This window comes from Coregonus lavaretus, assembly GCF_964263955.1.
Source record: "Coregonus lavaretus genome assembly, chromosome: 12".
In the NCBI taxonomy this organism is placed as follows: Eukaryota; Metazoa; Chordata; class Actinopteri; order Salmoniformes; family Salmonidae; genus Coregonus; species Coregonus lavaretus.
The window spans coordinates 8,236,368-8,248,759 of NC_139999.1; the positions used below are offsets into that span (position 1 = coordinate 8,236,368).

At 46.4% G+C, this 12,392-nt stretch overlaps 1 protein-coding gene across 1 annotated transcript; it reads left to right on the forward strand.

Annotated features, from left to right (window-relative positions):
* Positions 1-6,727: 6,727 nt before the first annotated feature.
* Positions 6,728-12,083, forward strand: LOC311138310 (LHFPL tetraspan subfamily member 5 protein-like; the record flags this gene model as incomplete). Its single annotated transcript, XM_084172993.1, has 3 exons — positions 6,728-6,856; positions 7,054-7,331; positions 11,819-12,083. The coding sequence occupies 3 exons, from the start codon at positions 6,728-6,730 to the stop codon at positions 12,081-12,083; spliced, it is 672 nt and encodes a 223-aa protein (XP_084029119.1).
* Between the last annotated feature and the right edge of the window lie 309 nt (positions 12,084-12,392).

The following is a 12,392-nucleotide window of genomic DNA, read 5'->3' on the forward strand; positions in this document are numbered from 1 at the left end:
GCCCCAGGTCTGACAGAATCTGTGCAGAAGATCTAAATGTAGGTGCTGCTGTAGGCCCTCCTTGATTGGGGACAGAAGCACCAGATCATCAGCAAACAGTAAACATTTGACTTTAGATTCTAGTAGGGTCTCTCTCTCTCTCTTTGCCTAAACAGTGAGAAATATTACTATGAAAGTTGTTATAGTTCCATAGCCTTCTAGTAGCCTATGTGTATAGATTTAATGGATAAGTTGTCGTTGTAGAATTAGCCCAGTGTTCATAGCGTTATCATCATATTTAATCGTTTCATCGCGTTTTTTTCTTCTTCAAATTTGACAAAATATGTAATGGCTTATTTTCTACGTGTGGCTTATTTGATTGATCGAATAACAGTTTTGTAATGATTAGGTTGTTATGATAAATGTAGGACACGTGACATCCCGGGCAACTTTGACAAAAAACACTTTATATAGGAGTTGAGCCTGGTCGTCACTAGTTACCACAGTCACAAAGTCATAAACCCCGCCTATTTCTATAATTTATCTTATTTTAAAATGTGATTTTAAATTTAACCCTGACATTAACCACACTTCTAACCTTAGGCTATGCCTACTCCTAACCTTAAATTAAAACCAAAAAGCACATTTTTGTTTTCATTAATTTTTTGGATATAGACCATTTTGACTTTGGATATAAACCGTTGTATCGGTTGTTCACACGCGTATCTGTCCTCTCATTGGCTAGCATGGTCCCACCTGATCTTGCCTCCTCCTGACTACAATCCATTTTTTAAGACATTTATTTTCATTGTTAGAACAACCACTAGAGTATCTAGTCAATATAATGGATAATCTGTGTTTATGTTCGTCACGAGACGCGTGTCTTCCATCTGGTGTTCTATTCATGAGAAGTGGCGCGCGGCGGCGGAGATGAACGCAGGAGCAGATGAGCGCGTATGGTTTTTTATTGATTCACCAGCACCGTCCCTCCCACGAGACGAGACCGCAGCATTGTTCGATTGTCTCATGGACGGTTAATTTGTTTCAATAGTCCTGAGCTATTGTGAAATTATACGACAAGGCAGATGCCGGTTACTGCTTTGCCTATAATTCTCCTTTAATGTCATGATCATCTGGACATGTCATTGTGAGAGTTGACAGTGATAATGCAAAAATAATGTAACATGCAAATTAGGTTTGTATTACAATTGGGGTAATTTCATGGTCACTGGGTAGCCGCCTAATAAATGTTGGGTGGAAAGATGGAGTGCTCAATTTAAACAGAAAAGCACAATCCATCTGTTTCTGGTAACATTTTAGCTGGAGGAAAGCATTTGTGTCCCTTATTACTCACATGGCTGACGACTGTCAACTCTAGATTTACATTTGAGTAATTTAGCAGACGCTCTTATCCAGGAATCGAACCCACAACCCTGGCGTTGCAAGCGCCATGCTCTACCAACTGAGCTACACGGGACTACAACTATAGATCAATTGTCATAAAATTAGGCCTTGTGACGTATTTTAGAGCCTAAGTGGCTGAATAAGATTTGTTTAAATCGACCCATAGCCTCGTTTTACCAAATTCAGGAATAGGCCTACGTTTTCTGATTTTAGTCTGACTGTTCATGTGTGTGATGACCTATTACAGTTTTTGAGGATTGCTTACACACTAAAATCAAACTTTTCCCACAATTAGCAAAACCTTACACTCAAGGAGCAAAACACAAGGCTAGATTTGCACAACTGTAAGCACATTGTCAGCTTCACACTATTTGCAAAACATTACATACAGTGATTTGCAAAACACTAAACACACTTGTATACATCAGACACAGAAGTATATCATGATGTCACTTCCTTGCAATTCCAAAGCACTGACTGTCAAATTACCACACCTATGAGCCAATCTGTTAAACACAGCCATCAGGAGCACAAACACATGATTGCTAAATTGTAGACACACCAATCAGGTTTAAGCACTATAAAAATGCAGCAGGTAGGTTCACCTGCCTTCAACCAAAATGGAAGGAGTCAGAAGATGAGTGAGGGTGAGAGGAGGAGTACACAGAGGAGGAGAAGGAGGTAGATGAAGAGGCAGAGGCCGAGCCAGAGGTCGAGGAAGACCTGAAGCAGGAGGAGAACGTGCACAAAGAAGAAGAGGACCAAACTTATCAAATGACATTCGTGCAACACTAGTGGACCATGTTGTGTACCATGGATTGACGCTGAGGGAGGCTGGACTGAGAGTTCAGCCAAATCTTAGCAGATATACAGTGTCATCTGTCATAAGGACTTTTCGACAGGAAAACAGGTACAGTGAGGGAAAAAAGTATTTGATCCCCTGCTGATTTTGTACGTTTGCCCACTGACAAAGACATGATCAGTCTATAATTTTAATGGTAGGTTTATTTGAACAGTGAGAGACAGAATAACAACAAAAAAATCCAGAAAAACGCATGTCAAAAATGTTATAAATTGATTTGCATTTTAATGAGGGAAATAAGTATTTGACCCCTCTGCAAAACATGACTTAATACTTGGTGGCAAAACGCTTGTTGGCAATCACAGAGGTCAGACGTTTCTTGTAGTTGGCCACCAGGTTTGCACACATCTCAGGAGGGATTTTGTCCCACTCCTCTTTGCAGATCTTCTCCAAGTCATTAAGGTTTCGAGGCTGACGTTTGGCAACTCGAACCTTCAGCTCCCTCCACAGATTTTCTATGGGATTAAGGTCTGGAGACTGGCTAGGCCACTCCAGGACCTTAATGTGCTTCTTCTTGAGCCACTCCTTTGTTGCCTTGGCCGTGTGTTTTGGGTCATTGTCATGCTGGAATACCCATCCACGACCCCTGTTCAATGCCCTGGCTGAGGGAAGGAGGTTCTCACGCAAGATTTGACGGTACATGGCCCCAGTCATCGTCCCTTTGATGCGGTGAAGTTGTCCTGTCCCCTTAGCAGAAAAACACCCCCAAAGCATAATGTTTCCACCTCCATGTTTGATGGTGGGGATGGTGTTATTGGGGTCATAGGCAGCATTCCTCCTCCTCCAAACACGGCGAGTTGAGTTGATGCCAAAGAGCTCGATTTTGGTCTCATTTGACCACAACACTTTCATCCAGTTCTCCTCTGAATCATTCAGATGTTCATTGTCAAACTTCAGACGGGCCTGTATATGTGCTTTCTTGAGCAGGGGGACCTTGCGCGCGCTGCAGGATTTCAGTCCTTCATGGCGTAGTGTGTTACCAATTGTTTTCTTGGTGACTATGGTCCCAGCTGCCTTGAGATCATTGACAAGATCCTCCCGTGTAATTCTGGGCTGTTTCCTCACCGTTCTCATGATCATTGCAACTCCACGAGGTGAGATCTTGCATGGAGCCCCAGGCCGAGGGAGATTGACAGTTATTTTGTGTTTCTTCCATTTGCAAATAATCACACCAACTGTTGTCACCTTCTCACCAAGCTGCTTGGCGATGGTCTTGTAGCCCATTCCAGCCTTGTGTAGGTCTACATTCTTGTCCCTGATATCCTTGGAGAGCTCTTTGGTCTTGGCCATGGTGGAGAGTTTGGAATCTGATTGATTGATTGCTTCTGTGGACAGGTGTCTTTTATACAGGTAACAAACTGAGATTAGGAGCACTCCCTTTAAGAGTGTGCTCCTAATCTCAGCTCATTACCTATATAAAATACAGCTGGGAGCCAGAAATCTTTCTGATTGAGAGGGGGTCAAATACTTATTTCCCTCATTAAAATGCAAATCAATTTATAACATTTTTGACATGCGTTTTTCTGAATTTTTTTGTTGTTATTCTGTCTCTCACTGTTCAAATAAACCTAACATTAAAATTATAGACTGATCATTTCTTTGTCAGTGGGCAAACGTACAAAATCAGCAGGGGATCAAATACTTTTTTCGCTCACTGTAAAAGAAGATCTGTCTACAGTTACAGTAATCAGCCGCTTATTGTATGCACCATATCAGCACTTGTGATACCCCTTCCTGTGACATTGTACAGTAAGTTACATTTATTATTCTCTACATAGGATTGAGGGTCGGGAACGACAAGGAGGAAGGGGGCCCATATTCACGCAAGAACAAGAGAGAGAGATAATAAACATGGTTTTGGCCAATAATGCTATCAGGCTCAGAGAACTACAAGCCAACATGATCGGTGACCATGCCATTTTCAATAATGTCCATCAGGTCTCTCAGTCAACACTGGCACGCATCCTGAAAATACATCAGGTTCAAATGAAACAACTTTATCGAGTGCCTTTTGAGCGGAATTCAGAGAGGGTCAAATGGCTGCGGCATGAGTATGTGGAGGTTTGTATTGTTCACTTTAGCACTGTGATGTTGCATACTGCACACATTACTTTTTTACATTGACTGTATACTAGACCTATCCTGAACTACACAATCTTGTCTTTCACTGTATTTCAGAGTTTTGCAGATGGATGCTGAGGAAATCCTGCATGAATTCATATATATTGATGAGGCAGGGTTCAACCTCACAAAAGCAAGAAGGAGAGGCAGAAATATAATTGGCCACAGGGCTATAATCAATTTCCCAGGGCAACGTGAGGGTAACATCACCCTTTGCGCTGCCATTTCACAGCATGGAGTTCTCCTCCGTCATGCCAAAATGGGCCCTTACAACACACCTCACATTCTCGCATTTTTGGACCGATTGCACCACATCGTCACAGCAGGTAATGAAATGCACCAGATGCAATACATTGTCATCTGGGACAATGTGTCATTCCACCGCTCTGCTTTGGTCCAGAACTGGTTTCAACACCATCCACAGTTGACAGTACTATACCTTCCACCATACTCTCCGTTTCTAAACCCTATCGAATAGTTTTTCTCTGCATGGCGGTGGAAGGTTTACGATCTCCAGCCCCAGGCACCCCTCATTCAGGCCATGGAGGACGCCTGTGACCAAGTCGACGCCGCAGCTGTGCAAGGATGGATTCGACATTCAAGACGGTTTTTCCCGCGTTGTCTTGCTAATGAGGATATTGCTTGTGATGTTGATGAAATTCTCTGGCCAGATCCAGCTAGGCGAAGAGATAATGTATAGTATGTTTACTGTAGTGTTTTCTGTACAATATTGTCCGTTTTTTTTCAGATTATTTTTTATGTTTGTTGTTGTTATTTACTGTAATTGTAACCTGTACTGGATACAGTATTTTACTTTTTCTGTTGTTTGCTGAGCTAACAGTGTTATGCACACTACTGTAGTAGCATGAAAACTGGGACATGTTTTGTTGTGATTCTCCATGTTGACATGTTGACTGATTTGGGTATATGGAGAGAAATAAATGATATTTTCCTCAGTCTGCAGCATTGGTCTTGTGTAGTGTTTGTATAGTTGCACTTTCTCTGTGTACTTCATTTACAGTACTCTAATCACCTAGAATTAGACTTGCTAAAAGTGTTTTAGGTTAGCAAGAGCAGTGTGTAACTGGTTCAAAAAGATTGAAGTCATATGAAATGTGTGTTTCGTATGGTAACAAAATATTGTTTTTATGAAGTCGTGTATAGTTTTGACAAGTGTTCCATTTTGCAAATTATCTGAAGTGTTGTGCTACTTTGGTGTAGGGTTGTGCTAATTGTGTGTAGTGTTTTGACAAACCGGGCCCTGTTTTCAAAATTGTGCTTAAACAATTGAAAAAAACTGTAAAGAGAACTAAAGACATTTCAATTATAACGTTATAGCGACACCTACTGGTGAACATGGCCCTGACCTGAACCCCCAACTTGAATTAAACTATAAAATAGCCCTATATGGCCGTCTATCTTTTCACATCATATACCATTATTATGACATTGTCATGCAAGATAGGCCTTCACATAGGCTATAAGACACTCACGAAGTGTCTGAAACTCTCCTGTGAGACACGGTTGTTTTCGGGTGCCTGAGTAGGGATGCCTAGGCTACTTTGCCTTTTCTCTGTAGACAAGACATCCGACCATCAATAAGTAGCCTAGAACTTTCCTCGCTCACCATCTGGTAGCCAGGGCGCCCACTGTCATTCTATTCCAAGGATCTGTTTCCCGCCATCAATTAATAATTATTTGACATTCTGATAAATACACGAGGCATTACCCACTAGTCCCACCTTCCACTGCATGCCTCAGTTAGGAACCAAACATTTCAACAGGTGGTATTCTGACTGGCTGTTCTACACAACTGTCAAATCATCAATCTGTTCCATGTGGGGTCCGTGTTGGTTGTTACATTTAGTGTCTGTGTGTGTATTTGTGAGAAAGAGAGAGAGATGCTATGTCAACAAGTGACGATACTGTGTGTGTGTGAGAGAGAGAGGGGCTAGGTCAACAAGAAACGCGTTCAGCACAGGTAGCTGTCCATGGTTTTGAATTTCCGAGCAGCAGCGGCGCGCATCAGGACTGGCGATGGACAGAAGAGGCAACGCAGATACAACTCTCTCTAGCTACCTGTGCGTCTCTCCACTATTCTAAACGGAGGAATAGCCTACATCTATAAGTGATGGTGCGAGGGAGTGTAGGTTGAAGGAATCAACTATTCAAAAACAGGCTGCGTTTTCTTTCTCTCTCTTGACTTACTGAATGTCAGTCACTTGGAAACCTTCAGAGAAACGCAATCCTCTCGCCCACTCTACGTCCGTGTGTGAATTTATAGTGCGGAATTTTCTTCTTCAGCATAGATATCTAGACAGCCATCATAGATATCTAGCAATAGTTTCTCCAACCGTCGCCATGCTCCCAGCACAGGAAGCAGCCAAGATCTACCACACCAACCACGTGCGTAACGCGCGCGCAGTGGGCGTCCTGTGGACCATCTTTACAATCTGCTTCGCCATCTTGGTGATGGTGGTGTTCATACAGGTCAGCTTCCCCTCCCCCAATTATAACCTTAACCATTAGTGGGGTAAAGGCACAACTGATTAGCCTACATATCAGCTGCTAGGTTGCCTGAAGAAAGCCTGTGTTTTAGCTATCTTACGCAGTGCGCTAAGATGCTGCAAGTAACCTAAACACAACACAGGCAGCGCATATTTCTTCTTGGTGTCCCTCTCCTCCTGCCCTACTGGATCGGTGACAGCGTCAACACTCCGCAGGAAGGCTACTTCGGCCTGTTCCACTATTGCATCGGGAACGCGCTCACTGGCGAACTCATCTGCAAAGGGAGTGCGCTGGACTTCGGCTCCATCCCGTCCGGAGCCTTCAAGACAGCCATGTTCTTCGTTGGTATCTCCATGCTGCTGGTGGTGGGGAGCATCGTTTGCTTCAGCCTCTTCTTCTTCTGCAATGCAGGGAGTGTGTACAAGATCTGTGCTTGGATGCAATTCGCCTCATGTGAGTAGAAGAAGATGGGATGATAATGTGGTTGATGCTGTTTGTAACTTGTTTTTAACTTTAAGAAGCTGCAGATTTTTTATATGCTTCTCTTTCTCCACCTCCTTTTCCTTGATCTCCACCTGTTCATCATCATCCCCCTTCTCTTCCTCCTCCTCCTCATGGTCCTCCTCCATCTCCTTCTCCTCCTCTTCCTCCTCCTCCACCTCCCCCATCTCCTTCTCCTCCATCTCTTCCTCCTTCATCTCCTCCTCTTCCTCCTCCTCCCCACCTCTTACTCCTCCTCCATCTCCTCCTCTTCCTCCTCCATCTCCTTCTCTTCCTCCTCCTCCTCCATCTCCTCCTCTTCCTCCTCCATCTCCTTCTCTTCCTCCTCCATCTCCTTCTCTTCCTCCTCCTCCATCTCCTCCTCTTCCTCCTCCTCCATCTCCTTCTCTTCCTCCTCCTCCTCCTCCTCCTCCATCTCCTTCTCTTCCTCCTCCTCCTCTTTCTCTACCATTTCCTCCTCCATCTCCATCTCCTTCCATTCCATACTTGTCCCTGCTCCCACACCGACCCGCCTGCCTGTGTTGTGTGTAATGCTACACCAAGGCTTTTCCCCATGGCAACACGGGTCTATTTGTGCACTCGCCTTTGACATCACTGAGTGCACAACTTTTCCAGGGTAGTTCAAGAAATGAACAGAATGAGCTGTTCAGCACCAAGGACAGCTACATAGAGGAAGAGGGTAGCTAGTATTGTCACCAACTCTTGGTCTGGATAGCTATGTGGTGCAGGCTTTTGTTATAGCCCAGCACATTGATTCAACTAAAGTAATTACGTTAGTTAGTGTTGGAACAAAACAACACACCCGTAAGCTCTCAAGGCAAGCTGTTGACAGTACCAAGGTAGAGTACTCCTCCAACACTACTCACTCTGCCCCTACACAGATGGTAATGCGCCGTCGCAACCTTCGCTCTCTCTCTCCCGCTACTCTCTCCTCTTCCATCCTATCATCTCTTCCCTCTGCTCAATCCTTCTCCTTCCAATCTCCTGATTCTGCCTCCTCAACCCTCCTCTCCTCCCTTTCTGCATCCTTTGACTCTCTATGTCCCCTATCCTCCCGGCCGGCTCGGTCCTCCCCTCCAGCTCCGTGGCTTGATGACTCATTGCGAGCTCACAGAACAGAGCTCCGGGCAGCTGAGCGGAAATGGAAGAAAACTAGACTCCCTGCGGACCTGGCATCTTTTCACTCCCTCCTCTCTACATTTTCTTCATCTGTTTCTGCTGCTAAGGCCACTTTCTACCACTCTAAATTCCAAGCATCTGCCTCTAACCCTAGGAAGCTCTTTGCCACATTCTCCTCCCTGCTGAATCCTCCTCCCCCCGCCCTCCTCCCTCTCTGTGGATGACTTCGTCAACCATTTTGAAAAGAAGGTTGACGACATCCGATCCTCGTTTGTTAAGTCAAATGACACTGCTGGTCCTGCTCACACTGCCCTACCCTATGCTTTGACTTCTTTCTCCCCTCTCTCTCCAGATAAAATCTTGCGACTTGTGACAGCAGGCCGCCCAACAACCTGCCCGCTTGACCCTATCCCCTCCTCTCTTCTCCAGACCATCTCCGGTGACCTTCTCCCTTACCTCACCTCGCTGATCAACTCATCCTTGACCGCTGGCTATGTCCCTTCTGTCTTCAAGAGAGCGAGAGTTGCACCCCTTCTCAAAAAACCAACACTCGATCCCTCTGATGTCAACAACTACCGACCAGTATCCCTTCTTTCTTTTCTCTCCAAAACTATTGAGCGTGCCGTCTTTAGCCAACTCTCTTGCTATCTCTCTCAGAATGACCTTCTTGATCCAAACCAGTCAGGTTTCAAGACTGGTCATTCAACTGAGACTGCTCTTCTCTGTGTCACGGAGGCTCTCCGCACTGCTAAAGCTAACTCTCTCTCCTCTGCTCTTGTCCTTCTAGACCCGTCTGCTGCCTTTGATACTGTGAACCATCAGATCCTCCTCTCCACCCTCTCCGAGCTGGGCATCTCCGGCACGGCTCACTCTTGGATTGCGTACTACCTGACCGGTCTCTCCTACCAAGTGGCGTGGCGAGAAGCTGTCTCCGCACCACGTGCTCTCACCACTGGTGTCCCCCAGGGCTCAGTTCTAGGCCCTCTCCTATTCTCGCTATACACCAAGTCACTTGGCTCTGTCATATCCTCACATGGCCTCTCCTATCATTGCTACGCAGACGACACACAACTAATCTTCTCCTTTCCCCCTTCTGATAACCAGGTGGCGAATCGCATCTCTGCATGTCTGGCAGACATATCAGTATGGATGACGGATCACCACCTCAAGCTGAACCTTGGCAAGACGGAGCTGCTCTTCCTCCCGGGGAAGGACTGCCTGTTCCATGATCTCGCCATCACGGTTGACAACTCCGTTGTGTTCTCCTCCCAGAGTGCGAAGAGCCTTGGTGTGACCCTGGACAAAACCCTGTCGTTCTCCGCTAACATCAAGGTGGTGACCCGATCCTGTAGGTTCATGCTCTACAACATTCGGAGAGTACGACCCTGCCTTACACAGGTCCTAATCCAGGCAATTGTCATCTCCCGTCTGGATTACTGCAACTCGCTGTTGGCTGGGCTCCCTGCCTGTGCCATTAAACCCCTACAACTCATCCAGAATGCCGCAGCCCGTCTGGTGTTCAACCTTCCCAAGTTCTCTCACGTCACCCCGCTCCTCCGCACACTCCACTGGCTTCCAGTTGAAGCTCGCATCTGCTACAAGACCATGGTGCTTGCCTACGGAGCTGTGAGGGGAACGGCACCTCCGTACCTTCAGGCTCTGATCAGTCCCTGCACCCAAACGAGGGCATTGCGTTCATCCACCTCTGGCCTGCTGGCTCCCCTACCTCTGCGGAAGCATAGTTCCCGCTCAGCCCAGTCAAAACTGTTCGCTGCTCTGGCACCCCAATGGTGGAACAAGCTCCCTCACGACGCCAGGACAGCGGAGTCACTCACCACCTTCCGGAGACATTTGAAACCCCACCTCTTTAAGGAATACCTGGGATAGGATAAAGTAATCCTTCTACCCCCCCCCCCCAAAAAATAAATAAATAAATAAATAAATAAATAAATTGTAAAGTGGTTATCCCACTGGCTATAAGGTGAATTCACCAATTTGTAAGTCGCTCTGGATAAAAGCGTCTGCTAAATGATGTAAATGTGTAGAGTGAGAGAGTGTTTCCAGTGCCAGGGTAGAGTGAGAGAGTGTTTCCAGTGCCAGGGTAGAGTGAGAGTGTGTTTCCAGTGCCAGGATAGAGTGGGAGTGTGTTTCCAGTGCCAGGGTAGAGTGAGAGTGTGTTTCCAGTGCCAGGATAGAGTGGGAGTGTGTTTCCAGTGCCAGGGTAGAGTGAGAGTGTATTTCCAGTGCCAGGATATAGTGTGTTTCCAGTGCCAGGGTAGAGTGAGAGTGTGTTTCCAGTGCCAGGATAGAGTGGGAGTGTGTTTCCAGTGCCAGGATAGAGTGGGAGTGTGTTTCCAGTGCCAGGGTAGAGTGAGAGTATGTTTCCAGTGCCAGGGTAGAGTGAGAGTGTTTCCAGTGCCAGGGTAGAGTGGCAGTGTGTTTCCAGTGCCAGGGTAGAGTGGCAGTGTGTTTCCAGTGCCAGGGTAGAGTGAGAGTGTTTCCAGTGCCAGGGTAGAGTGGCAGTGTGTTTCCAGTGCCAGGGTAGAGTGGCAGTGTGTTTCCAGTGCCAGGGTAGAGTGAGAGTGTTTCCAGTGCCAGGGTAGAGTGAGAGTGTTTCCAGTGCCAGGGTAGAGTGAGAGTGTGTTTCCAGTGCCAGGATAGAGTGAGAGTGTGTTTCCAGTGCCAGGGTAGAGTGAGAGTGTTTCCAGTGCCAGGGTAGAGTGGCAGTGTGTTTCCAGTGCCAGGGTAGAGTGGCAGTGTGTTTCCAGTGCCAGGGTAGAGTGAGAGTGTGTTTCCAGTGCCAGGGTAGAGTGAGAGTGTGTTTCCAGTGCCAGGATATAGTGTGTTTCCAGTGCCAGGGTAGAGTGGCAGTGTGTTTCCAGTGCCAGGGTAGAGTGAGAGTGTTTCCAGTGCCAGGGTAGAGTGAGAGTGTGTTTCCAGTGCCAGGATATAGTGTGTTTCCAGTGCCAGGGTAGAGGGAGAGTGTTTCCAGTGCCAGGGTAGAGTGAGAGTGTGTTTCCAGTGCCAGGATAGAGTGGGAGTGTGTTTCCAGTGCCAGGATAGAGTGGGAGTGTGTTTCCAGTGCCAGGGTAGAGTGAGAGTGTTTCCAGTGCCAGGGTAGAGTGAGAGTGTTTCCAGTGCCAGGGTAGAGTGAGAGTGTTTGTTCCAGGTTTGAAAGAGAGTGTCCTTGTGTGCTGTGTCAGGTTAGAAGGTAAGAGTGTTTGTGCACCAGTGAGAGTGGTTTCCCTGAGGCAGATTAGAAAGTAAGTGTGTGTAATGTTTCAAGGTGTCATCTAATCCTATGACGTGGCAGCGTGTGCTAAGCGCTGGTGAGATGGCTGAGGTCTGTATGATCTACCCGGACGGCTGCGACAGTGAGGAGGTGAAGAGGATGTGTGAACAGAGAACAGATAAGCACACCCTGGGTAACTGCACAGTGCGCTGGGCCTACATCCTGGCTATCATCAGCATCATAGACTCTCTCATCCACTCCTTCCTAGCATTGTCCCTGGGGAACAGACAGGACCAACTACTGCCTGACATCTATCAGCTGGAGGGGAAAGACAAAGACAAAGGTATGGAGAGATGAGGAGGAATGTATGGAGGGAAGAGGTGGGCATGCCTTCTCTTTGGGAGACAGGACAAACTACTGCCCGAAACCTTTTGGGTTGGAAGGGAAATAAAAAGGTGTGGAAGGAGTGGAAAGGGGTGAGAAAGGGTGCGATGGAGACACATGGAAAAGTTGAATTATAGAATTATAAAATGGTACCTCAACCGTCTTCCATCTCCAGACTTTAAAAAAACTGGAAAGCAGAAAAGTGGTGGAGAGAGAGAGCAAATAGAAAGAGAGAATAGAGAGAGAATAGAGAGAGAGAGAAGAGAGAAAATATCAAGTCTA